Here is a 13,017-nt window from a genome sequence, read left to right as displayed (position 1 = left end):
TGGATTTATAAATTAGATACTTTGCCTCCTAAAGGTCTTAATAGGGATTTTGATTGGACATTATTTTTGTAAATTTACTTTTCTTTTTCTCCCCTCTTCCATTTCTTTCTTTTGGTATATAATACAGTGCCTTAATTCATCTGATCTAATGTAATTTTTAAACATATAGACTGATATAATACTGTGCCATAGTGAAATGAACATGTCCTTTCAAGAGAATGATATGTAATTATTAGATGTAATAATACTTTTTGAGCACCAGATGGAGTCATGTTATTGGAGGAATCAAAACAGTGAAACTGAGGGCTACCTGTATAAAAAAAATCTGTGTATATGTGTTTTTAATGACATGACTAAGGGTTAAGTGGTAACCCAAAACATTGTTTAAACCCATGTTGTGGGACCAATAAAGGATTTTGCATGTTTCTACTTCAGGCTGGGATCTATTATTGTACACATGCACTGTTAAATATCTTTCCAATTTACTTAAATTATCCAAATGATTAATATCAGTGTATTCTTAAATATATATATAGAGAAGAATTGCCAAACACTATGCAATGTAGTCAATTTAGAAAAGAAAATCACCTTAATACATCATAAATAATATAAAATGCCCACAAATCTCTAAGGCAATACAAATGTTCGGTATCTAAATATTATAAAACCATGCAGTTAATTATAGAATACCTGTTAAGTGACTTCAGTAAGAAAAGTAATGACAGTCAGAACAGAGCCTCATCTGTTCAAGACTTTTCTTTGGTTTATCTGAGTCATAACAACATCTAGATGCTGTTAATTTGTGAATCACACAACTGTTATAAAATCTACTGTGTTTTGATAGGAAGCAAAGTCTTGCAGACTATTAGCCTTTGTTCTACTGACGCTTAAAGGAAGAGAAAACTCCTACGGACTTTCAGCAGCAGCAGAGGAGAAATGTATCCATAAAATAAATGGAAAATGTTTAACCCTTTTACAGTGTTAGTGGTTGCTCAAAAACAGAACAATAAAATCATTAGATTACAGTTATTAAAATGTTTACTTCTAAATGTTCAGTCTATTACATTTGAAACCTGTGATACAAGAAAAATTACTAAACACTATCATTACTGCAAATATTAAACAGATTTTTATTAATGATCGTGTTTCCATTTGTCACAATCTATGTATCCACTGTTTTGGCCATATTTGCTGCTCAAGACATTGGGGCTGAATGATCATGCTGTGAATGTAGCAGTTTCTGCGTGAGCCTTCAGGCTCGCCGGAAACAAAGATTAAGAAGCAACGGTCATAAGACTGTTGCTCGTTAACTCATCCCCCACCTCTGAGGTGGCGGGTAGCAATCATCCCAATCAGATACGATCGGAATAATTGACACCCCCTGCTAGCTGCCGATTGGCTGTGAATGTGCAGGGGGTGGCATTGCACAAGCATTTCACATAAAGTGCTAGTGCAATGATAAATGCCAAAAGCGTATGTTGTCGGCATTTATCGATGACGGGCGAGCGGATCATGCCCGCCCGACACTTGATAAATCAGCCCATATATCCTCTATTTTAAAGACTGCTATCCGCAAAGCTATCAACTAATTACCTAAGATACAGAATGTGACTAAAACATACATAAATTATCACCTAGATTACAAGTTTTGCGCTAAACAAATAGTTGCAATATTTCACCCTCCATAGTGCTGCCATTACGAGTTACTGAAAAGCCTCCTTGTGCGTGCGATATGGTGGAGTTAGGCTCCATACCGCACAAAATCCAAGGGCTGCTTTGACGTGCTTGTGCACACTTTCCCCCATAGACATCAATGGGGAGAGAGTGTTAGAAAAAAACACTTGAAGTGCAGAATGAAAATTCTCTGTAACGCAACACCATTGATGTCTATGGGGGAAAAAAAGTTAAGTTTAAAACTACATCCCTAACATAAACCCCAAGTCTAAACACCCCTAATATGCCGCTCCCGACATCGGCGACACTAATAAAAGTTATTAACCCTTATTCCGCCGCTTCCTGACATCACTCCCCTATAATAAAGTTATTAACCCTTATTCCGCCACTCCTGAAACTATAATAAAGTTATTAACCCTTAAACCTCCGGCCTTCCACATCTCCGCAACTAAATAAACATATTAACCCCTAAACCTCCGGCCTCCCACATCTCCACAACTAAATAAACCTATTAACACCTAAACCTCCGGTCTCCCACATCTCCGCCACTAAATAAACCTATTAACCCCTAAACCGCCGGCCCCCCACATCGCAAAAAAAAACTAAATAAACCTATTAACCGCTAAACCGCGGGCCCCCCACATCGCAAAAAACTAAGTTAAACTATTAACCCCTAAACCTAATACCCTCTAACTTTAAATTAAAATATAACTGTATTTAAATAAATAAAAACTTACCTGTGAAATAGAAATAAACATAACATTAAACTATAAATGAACCTAACCTCACTATTCTAATAAAATAAAAAATACTACCAATTAAAAAATCTAAATTTCAAATTAAAAAAAAAAACTAACACTACGAGAAAAATTAAAAAATAAAAAATTACAAAAAATAATAAACGAAATTATCAAAAATAAAAACAATTACACCTAATCTAATAGCCCTATAAAAATAAAAAGTCCCCCCAAAACAAAAACACCTCCTAGCCTATAATAAACTACCAATAGCCCTTAAAAAGGCCTTTTGTAGGGCATTGCCCTAAGTTAAATAGCTGTTACCTGTAAAAAAAATACAAAGTCCCCCCAACAGTAAAACCCACCACCCAACCAACCCCCAAAATAAAAAAAACCTAACTCTAAAAAAAAAACTAAGCTACCCAGTGCCCCTAAAGGGCATTTAGCTATTTTTCAAAAGCCCAAACCCTAATCTGAAAAAAAAAAAAAAAAAAAAAAAAAAACCCTAACACTAACCCCAGAATATCTACTCACGGTTGCTGAAGTCCAGACATCCAGGTGGCGAGAAGTCTTCATTCAGGCGACGACATCTTCATCCATCTAGGGTGCGTCTACTATCTTCATCCCGGCGGCGCAGAGCGGCAAAGACATCCAGCACGGAGCATCCTCTTCATACAGTCCCCGCCGTACACTGAAGCTTCAATGCAAGGTAGCCGTTTCAAAATGGCTTACCTTGCATTCCTATTGGCTGATTTGTTTCTTCAAATTCAAATCAGCCCATAGAATGAGAGCTTCTAAAATCCTATTGGCTGTTCAAAACAGCCAATAGGATGAGAGCCACTGAAATACTATTGGCTGATTTGAACAGCCAATAGGATTTTAGAAGCTCTCATCCTATTGGCTGATTTGAATTTTAAGAATCAAATCAGCCAATAGGAATGCAAGGTACGCCATTTTGAAAAGGCTACCTTGCATTGAAGCTTCAGTGTATGGCCGTATGAAGAAGACACTCCGGGCTGGATGTCTTCGCCCGCTCCACGCCGCCTGGATGTAGATAGAAGATGCCCCCACGATGGATGAAGATGTCACCGCTTGGATGAAGACTTCTAACTGCCTGGATGTCCGGACTTCAGCAACCGTGAGTAGATATTCTGGGGCTAATTTTAGGTATTTATTTTATTTTTTGGGGTTGTTTTTTTGCCTTAAGTTAAACAGCTCTTTTACCTGTAAAAAAATACAAAGTCCCCCCCAACAGTAAAACCCACCACCCAACCAACCCCCCAAAATAAAAAAACCTAACTCTAAAAAAACCCTAAGCTACCTATTGCCCCTAAAGGGTCATTTGTATGGGCATTGCCCTTAAAAGGGCATTCAACTCTTTTTCATAGCCCTTAAAAGGGCATTTAGCTCTTTTTCAAAAGCCCAAACCCTAATCTAAAAAAACACCCCCAAAAATATAAATATACCTAACACTAACCCCAGAATATCTACTCAAGGTTCCTGAAGTCCAGACATCCAGGCGGCGAGAAGTCTTCATCCAGGTGACAACATCTTCATCTATCGCGGAGGTGTCTTCTATCTTCATCCCGGCCGCGCAGAGCAGCAAAGACATCTAGCGTGGAGCGTCCTCTTCATACGGTCCCCGCCGTACACTGAAGCTTCAATGCAAGGTAGCCGTTTCAAAATGGCTTACCTTGCATTACTATTGGCTGATTTGATTCTTCAAATTCACATCAGCCAATAGAATGAGAGCTTCTAAAATCCTATTGGCTGTTCAAAACAGCCAATAGGATGAGAGCTACTGAAATCCTATTGGCTAACTTAAAGTTAGGGGGTGTTAGGTTTAGGGGCTAATAGGTTTATTTAGTGGCAGAGATGTGGGAGGCTGGAGGTTTAGGGGTTAATAGGTTTATTTAGTTGCGGAGATGTGGAAGAGCGACGGAATAGGGGTTAATAGCTTTATTTTAGTGTTGGCGATGTAGGGGAGCGGCGGAATATGGGTTAATAAATTTATTATAGTGGTGGTGATGCCGGGGAGCGATGGAATAGGGGTTAATAATCTTTATTAGTATTGGCGATGTCGGGAGCGGCAGATTAGAGGGTTAATAAATTTATTTAATAATCGCGATGGGCAGCAGATTGTGGGTTCATAGGTTTAACATAGTGTCCGTGATGTGGGAGGGTGGCGGTTTAGGGGTTAATAGGTAGTTTATGGGTGTTAGTGTACTTTAGTTATGAGTTTTGTGAAACATTTTTGTGGAGCAAAACTCATAACTACTGCTGTCAGATGGTGGTATGGATCGTGTCAGTATAGGCTGTAAGGCAAGCTTTTTAGCCTCACCGCACAACCTGTAAAACCAGTGCTATGAAAATCCCATGAAAAAACATATTTTTTTTAGTGTGAAATGGACATTGCATTACAGGCTAAAATTCTTGCGGTATAGCAATAACGACACGACTCACAATAGCTGCGTTGCTGCCATTACACTGAAATTGACATTTTTTCAGCGTTAAAAGCCGTAACACAAAACTTGTAATCTACCTGTACGTAACTTGTTTGATGAATACTTATATCCTCCTCTATTTATACTTAATTCCTACAATCTGTTCTCGACCAAGACATGTTCAATTTGTAAAAGTCTTTCCCTTCTCCCCTTTAGCTCATTCTTATTCTTTGTGGTCAAGTCGGCCTTTCATGTTATTTTTTCTCTGTCTCTTCCTTGGTTTTTCTGTCATATATAAATTGAGCTATAATCCACTGTTGGTAGTAAAAAAGCAAGAGAAAAAGATAAATCTGGTCTCTTAAAAGGCCAAGATTTCACCCCACCCCCATAGGCAGTAAGATCTATTTTCCTTTGCAGTTTATATTTACCAAAAAATGCTTCTGCTGCACCTGTTGTTTTAAGCTGCTCAACATAGCATTGTTCCATTCCATGCCCAAAATAGTTCTTTGAAATTGCTAACAAAGGAATGCCAAAAAAAAAAACTTATATTAGCATTTTATTTTTTAAGACAATGCCCTAAAACTGATACAGCTATGAGGTTTGGTTTTATTTGGCTTTAAATGGTTTGACAGACGACCAGATAATTATATGTGACATTCTTATAATTGCATTTTTGTGAGTGCCAGTCATTATTTTAATATAATATCCAATTTAATTTTTCAACAAAAAAACAAAAATTTAATGTAAAGTGTGATTTATATGTTGACGCTCTATTGTCATGGAGAATCGACTATGCATGCATAATTGTTAAAATAATAAAATGCCATATTTATTGCCAGCAATTTGTCATAATACGCAGTAATAATAACGGTATTGTGAAACTAAAAAGTTTATGGTATAGCTCTTCCACAATTTTAAAAAAAAATATTTTCTATGGTAAATAATTATATGTTTTTTATTGCAATCTGAATTTAACAATCTCTGCATGGTTATACAAACATATCAGCCATTTATAAGTATGGGACATAGACACAGTAAACTAATAAAGAATTAATAATATTTACCTATACTAACACTAGATGTCTAGAACTGTGCCTGTGTGAAGGTGAAAGCACATTTATGCCACTTATGCTTTTTGAATTATAAAAAAGCAGTCCATGCAGGGGTATTGTAGAAGGAAATAATTTGCATAAAATATAACAAAAATTCTTAAAATATCTGGTTCCATTTTTTTCCTTTTATACATTAGCCAATGTTATTTAACAATAAAAAAATCACCATCACCTCTGTTAGAGATAATATCATATCTTGAAAACTTAAAGGGACATGCTACCCATATGATATTCATATAAATCATTTAAAAATGAAGCAAAACTCTAAAAAGCTGAAAAGAAAAGAAAACATCACATGATCATCTCTTTGTATAAAAAGGAAGATTATTTCACCTCAAAATTTCTTCAGTTCACCAGAGTAAGTGCTCTGTTATCCAAAGCTACTTACTGCTATCTGCATTGTGAATAAAACAACAACCAGATACAGTATATATATATATATATATATATATATATATATATATATATATATATACAGTACAGATTTGAGAGTTATGAAGTAGAATTAATTAGTAGTTGCAACCCTGTTGTTGATCAGTCATATCTCAATTTAACCAAGAATTTATTTTTAATTCATGACTTGTAAGCTCTAATGAAAACAGGATATTGGGGGAGAAGAACTAATATATATATATATATATATATATATATATATATATATATATATATATATATATATATATATATATATATAAATGAGACTTAAAGGGACATAATACTCATATGCTAAATCACTTGAAACTGATGCAGTATAACTGTAAAAAGCTGACAGGAAAATATCACCTGAGCATCTCTATGTAAAAAATGAAGATATTTTACCTCACAACTTCCTCAGCTCAGCAGAGTAAGTTCTGTGTAAAAAGTTATACTTCAGCTATTGCTCAGCTGCAGGTAAAAAAAAAATAATGAAGAAATGAACTGCAGCCAATCAGCAGTGCTGAGGTCATGAACTCTTTTACTGTGATCTCATAAGATTTCACTTAACTCTCATGAGATTTCATAGTAAACTTCCTGAAACTGAATAGGGAAATAAGATGAGTGTGCACGTAAGCTCACTCCCTTAGCTGTCCAGGGACAGACATACTGATTTTCTGCTTTAGAAGTCCTTTACAATGGGATGTGGCTACTGAGGAATTTTTGAGGTAAAATATCTTTCTTTTTTACATAGAGCTGTTCAGGTGATATTTTCTAGTCAGCTTTTTACAGCTATGCTGCATCACTTTCAAGTGTTTCAACATTTGGGTATCATGGCCCTTTAACAGAAGATTGCCAATAATTGTAGTTTCTCAGGTCATTCCAGTGATCATGGATAAGACAGCTATTTTTTTTAGGCAAATTTCTACAATATTTTTTTTTTTGCATGATGCAAAGTCCAGCTATTGCTTCCTCTGAGAACTCGATTCATTTACAGTTTCATACATTTTCATAGTATAGACTTTTCATGAGCTAATCTAACAGTACAGTTTTACCTAGGCGATAAAATTATTGATCAGCAATCTTAAATAAAATGTTAAGTACATATTTCATAATCAATCGTTAGTGAAATATTGAGCTATTAGTTTATAAGTAGTCTCAATGTCTTTTTAAATTATAAGATATAAAAATTAAATAAATCAATATTATAAATACAGAGAGATAATAATACTGTATTCCGACTAAAACAAGCATTTCAGTTACTATTATAGATAGAACTAGAAAGAATATGGCTAAAATAAAAGGAATACTAAACCCAAATTGTTTTCTTTCATGATTCAGATAGAGCATGCCATTTTAGGCAGCTTTCTAATTTACTCCTATTATACATTTTTCTTCTTTTTCTTGCTATCTTTATTTAATAAGCAGGAATGTAAAGCTTAGGTGCCAGACCATTTTTCAGCACCCTGGATAGTGCTTGCTTATTGGGGGCTACATTTAGCCACCAATAAGCAAGAGTAACCCAGGCTCTGAACCAAAAATGGGCTGGCTCCTAAGCTTTACATTCTTTCTTTTTAAATAAAGATAGCATGAGAATGAAGAAAAAATTGATATTTTTAAGCAACTTTCTAATTTACTCCTATTATCAAATTGTCTTCATTCTCTTGGTATCTTTATATGAAATGCAAGAATGTAAGTTTAGATTTTTGGTGAACAACCTGGGTTGTTCTTTCTGCTTGGTGAATAAATTCATCTACCAATAAACAAGTGCTTTCCATGGTCTGAACCAAAAAAATAGCTTAGATGCCTTCTTTTTCAAATAAAGAAAGCAAGTGAACGAAGAAAAATTGATAATAGGAGTAAATTAGAAAGTTGCTTAAAATTGCATGCTCTATCTGAATCACGAAAGAAAAAATTTGGGTTCAGTGTCCCTTTAAGTAGATGAAAACATGAAAAAACATATTTATGCAATATTCATATTTATTTTGTTATACTGTGAATTTACTGTAAATATTTCACATTGCTTTGTTCTGCACATAGCAGAATATGATCTATGTATAATTTAGTAGATATTCCAATTTATATGTATCTGTATATATCTATAGCTATATATAATTATATATTTATATATATATATATATATATATATATATATATATATATATATATATATATATATATATATATTGTACAAGAAAACATAATATATATATATATATATATATAGAACAAATGTTGTTATGTGAAGAACATTAGAATCTAAAATATTCATATTTTCATGTCAGGTTAGCGCACTTGAGAATATACGATCGTGTATGCGCGCAAGTAGAGTGTTAGGTTTTTTTCCCACTTTTTTTGCTCTATTTACTTCTATGGGGGACTAAGTGAACGCACATCAATATTCTGGCTTCCATTTTTCCAATCATCAGGTTAGCGTGTTAACGAAAACAGTTTACTTTCAACTCATAATACGAGCACAACCTGAGACACGCAAAAAGCTTACTTCTAGCACAGTTAACGCTTTAGCAGGAGTGTTAATTTAGCGTTCCACTTCATCTGGCCAACAGTATCTATGGTATAGCTATTGCAAATAAAAATGTAAAAAAAATCCATAGGTTTTATATTTTTCCCATTTTTAGACGGTGTGATTCTTTCTTGCGCTTAGCATGTTTGCATTCATTTGACAAAGTAAACTGTATATGAATTAAGTAAACAACACTCATATCTAAACATGATTGAAACTACTAAAAGACTAGCAAATATCATTTCATATTTCTTGTGTAGGAAACAGTCAAAGACAACGCTCTTCTTTTCATGCCAAATGTCCTAAAGGTTTACTTAGAAAATGGACAAACCAAATCATTTCGTTTTGACAGTGGTACTTCCATAAAGGTAGGTGCAACCTTTCTATATAAATATGTTTTTTTTTTTTTACAAAATATGTTAAATCTGCCCAGTATCTTTCTAATCCTACAATCATAAAGCACAGTCAGTCACACAGTTACTTTAAATGATATGTAAATGTATTAGAAGTGAACCATGACAACATTAATATCAAATTGTACTCATTAGTTAAAGCCAAGGACCGCAGTAATGCAAAAATACAACTGACCCGAGCAAGCAATTCATGTTAGACTATGAAATAACAGCACTCACATATACACTGCAGTGTAAAAAGATATATTGCAGTAAAAAGTTAAGGCAACTGTCTCTTTAATCACTGCAAATAAAACCTGGAAGATAGCTCAGTAATAACATCTGACTAAGGGCTTAGTGTATTACATTTATCAGCTGTTTTGGTTTTATTTGCAACAAGTAAACTGTACTCTATGATCCCTTTTAGTGTACCACGTAAAGATGTCATTATTAGAGTAATATATGTCTTTTCAATACTAAAGTTTTTTCTACTTCAATTGAATTTGTTTAGAAAATTATGATCCATGACGCAAAACTGGAAACAGTTCCTGAATATATAATTGTCTATACCATGCAACTACTTTATTTCAACAAATATGTCTGATTTTTTTAAAAAATAAGTTCAACAATATTAGGATATTAGTCTATTGTTAAAATGATGCTGTCTAAAAAGATTCAGTAAAATATGGGCCCTGTGCTGAAATATGAATTAGCAATGGATGATGACAAGAAAGAAAAGTGCAAGGAGAGCGGATGCTAGGGAAACTGTTACATTGCATTAAGTGTTTCATGTTCCCATACCCCTTTGGCTACAGAAACGGAAAACAAATGTATCAAACACTTAGGGCCAGCTCACTCAAGCGCAACCCTCCTGCTTGCATTTTGTACATTTAAATTAAAAATAGTTTTTTATTTGTTTTGTGCCTCACTATAATTTTGTGAGTGATTTACATTTCCCAACAGAGCCTAATGTCTGGTAAAGTCAAAATAACGACTACTTCCCCTGTCTCACAAACACCTAAACCACCAGACCTCCATCATTTTTAGCCACTAAACTGCCACAACCCAACTGCTGTAAAATGGATGACTTAAGGGGACAGTAAAGACCAAATTTAATTGTAATGAAAGAACATGCAGTTTGAAACAACTTTCCAGTTCATTTTTATTCTCTTGGTATCCTTTGTGGAAGAGTAAAGTTAGGCAGGTTGATAGGGGCTTAGGGGTGTGCACGTGTCTATAGCCATTTATAACATTGATAAAAAAAAAGATAACTACAGCCTTGCGCACACTCCTGAGCTTACCTAAGATTACTCTTTAACAAATGATACAAAGAGAACTGAGCAAAATTAATCATAGAAGTAAATTAGAAAGTTGTTTAAAATGTCATGCTCTATCCAATCCCTTTGTGGAGTAGGTCCGCTACTGGTACTGTTCCTTTCACTTTGCCACAGTTAAGGTGGTGGAGAGGTTAAGAAGCAGTGGGTTTGCTCAAGCAAGCCTACACCACAAGGGTTTCAAAGTTAAATCCACAGTTAGACAAATGATGCCCATATTGTCCCTTTATATGGATCATAATACTGTATAGAACTCATGGGAACATCGCTTTATAAAATGACCTTAGGCTCATGGTTCCTCAATATGTTACGTAGAAAGTCAGTGTTATCCAGCAATCACGCCAATGGTGTAAGCTCCAGGGAGTAACTACCAACCTCTCCTGTATCAATGAAAGAAATAAAGGATTGAAGCTCACCAATATGCCAAAAAGTAATTCACTTTATTGTAGAGACAGGCAGGGTCCAAATACCACGACGTTTCGGAGCAGTGTGCCACATGATTAAGGGGCACACTGCTCCGAAACGTTGTGGTATTTGGACCCTGCCTGTCTCTACAATAAAGTGAATTACTTTTTGGCATATTGGTGAGCTTCAATCCTTTATTTCTTTCCTCAATATGTTACCCCAGTGCTTTTATTAGCCTTTGACTTGCTCCATTTGCTACACACATAGAACTTGACTTCTATACCTCGCACATTCCTGTGTTTTATGCAAGCCTACTGCTTATTGATCTCTGTGTATATATAGGTTGGTGCCACTTAGTTTACTGCAAATTTAAAGTTGATATATATATATATATATTTATATACGTATATATATATATTAAAGATTTTGGTTTTAATTAAAAGATACATCTGCTCAAAGCAACAGTAGCAATAATATAACAGTATTGCAACACATCCTGGAATGAGATGAATTAGTTAAACAGGCCGTATAAAATACAAAGCAGCATAAATAAAGCATTGTGTCCTTGGAAATCAGTTACACATGCCCTTTTGTGTTGCGCAGTAATTAGAATTTCCACTGTAAGTAGATTATTCAGCAATATCCTTCTATCATGGGGAATCACATTTCTGATCAACTTTCTACCCCAGGATTTGTACTTGTATAAGGCATTAAAGTATTCTGATCCTCAGCAGTTCTCTCGTCCTCATTAAGGAGACCAATGAGATCCTAAGCTGAGCTGTTGCAGCCAGCAATGTTTAATTGACACATTAATCTACCTAATCCACATGTGTCTATCTACTCTTCCAGTATTTATTTCACTGAATTCAACAACTCCCTATTAACAATCCTTACCATCTGTTTATACAATCAACATAAATAAATCTATGTGAGACAGATGAAAACATGATATCCAGGCATTGGTTCTGATTATAAGTAAAACCTATAGCAGATTGGATTTGGATTTGTCTCTTGAAGCTTACAGGGACTTGTTGCTTACATTTTGCTGACATTATATGACAGAGCAGTTAAACATGTTGAATTTTTTATTTTATTTTTTTGCAAGAAAAAAGGTTAAAAAAGCAGTTTAAATTAAATTATTAAATTTAAAGTGAAACTAAAAGGAAGTACATGATTGTCTAGAACTGAGTACTCAAATGTAGCTGCTCACTGACTAATATAGATAATGCCCACAGAAAAAGTTGTTCAGTGCAGGAACATCCACTAAAAAGTTCTGTAATAGATATTACAATTTTATTTCTCATATGGAACAGAGACAATTGTATCATGTTGCTTTAAGTGGTCGTAGAAAAAAATAAAATACTTCTGCTACTTGTATTGCCTGTTCTTTGGGATAGCTGATTATTATACCTGTAGCATAGAGTTCCACTTACTAAGTATTGTAAGCTGCTTTGGAGCCCTTGAGGGGCAGGTTCGCTCATGCTGCTTCTTACAATCTCTGTCATCTCTTGGTTGGCATAGAGAAATCACCATGAACATGCTCATTTAAGGTGATTGACAGGCCCTTCTCTCACACAATTGGTCGCGTAAGAGAAGGGGCGGCATTACACACTCCCTTGAGTGTGTAATGATACATATGGGCAGCGGAAAAACAGGGTCCGCTGCCGGTACGCTGCAGAGCCACATGGACAAGTTCTCAAATTGAAAACCTTGTCCACGCGCTGTTTAGTACATTTGGCACATATTGTGTATTTGTTGTATCCATTGCATTTTCAAATTTAAAGGGACATTAACTAATAAATGTTCTCATGCATTTAAGAGCAACAGTTGAACATTTTTGCAAGAAAGAAGGTATTATAAGGCTGATACTAAATCTAGAATATACAAAAAGGGGTTATAATAGTCTACACACTAATATGTGGCTGCCGTTCCCAGAACTACCACTAGACTCCTCAGTAGGTAGTGTAAACGTTAGAGAATG

General features: G+C 34.9%; 1 protein-coding gene across 1 annotated transcript in view; it reads left to right on the top strand.

Annotated features, from left to right (window-relative positions):
* Positions 1 to 13,017, top strand: part of FRMPD4 (FERM and PDZ domain containing 4) — a gene marked incomplete at its 5' end in the record, with an annotated part of 552,900 nt that overhangs the window by 400,216 nt on the left and 139,667 nt on the right. The window contains one exon of the mRNA XM_053707589.1: positions 9,166 to 9,273. Within this exon, the coding sequence (XP_053563564.1) occupies positions 9,166 to 9,273 (108 nt within the window). The remainder of the gene's footprint in view (positions 1 to 9,165; positions 9,274 to 13,017) is intronic.

Source organism: Bombina bombina, chromosome 3 (assembly GCF_027579735.1).
Source record: "Bombina bombina isolate aBomBom1 chromosome 3, aBomBom1.pri, whole genome shotgun sequence".
Taxonomy (NCBI): domain Eukaryota; kingdom Metazoa; phylum Chordata; class Amphibia; order Anura; family Bombinatoridae; genus Bombina; species Bombina bombina.
This window is presented reverse-complemented; position numbering and strand designations above follow the sequence as displayed.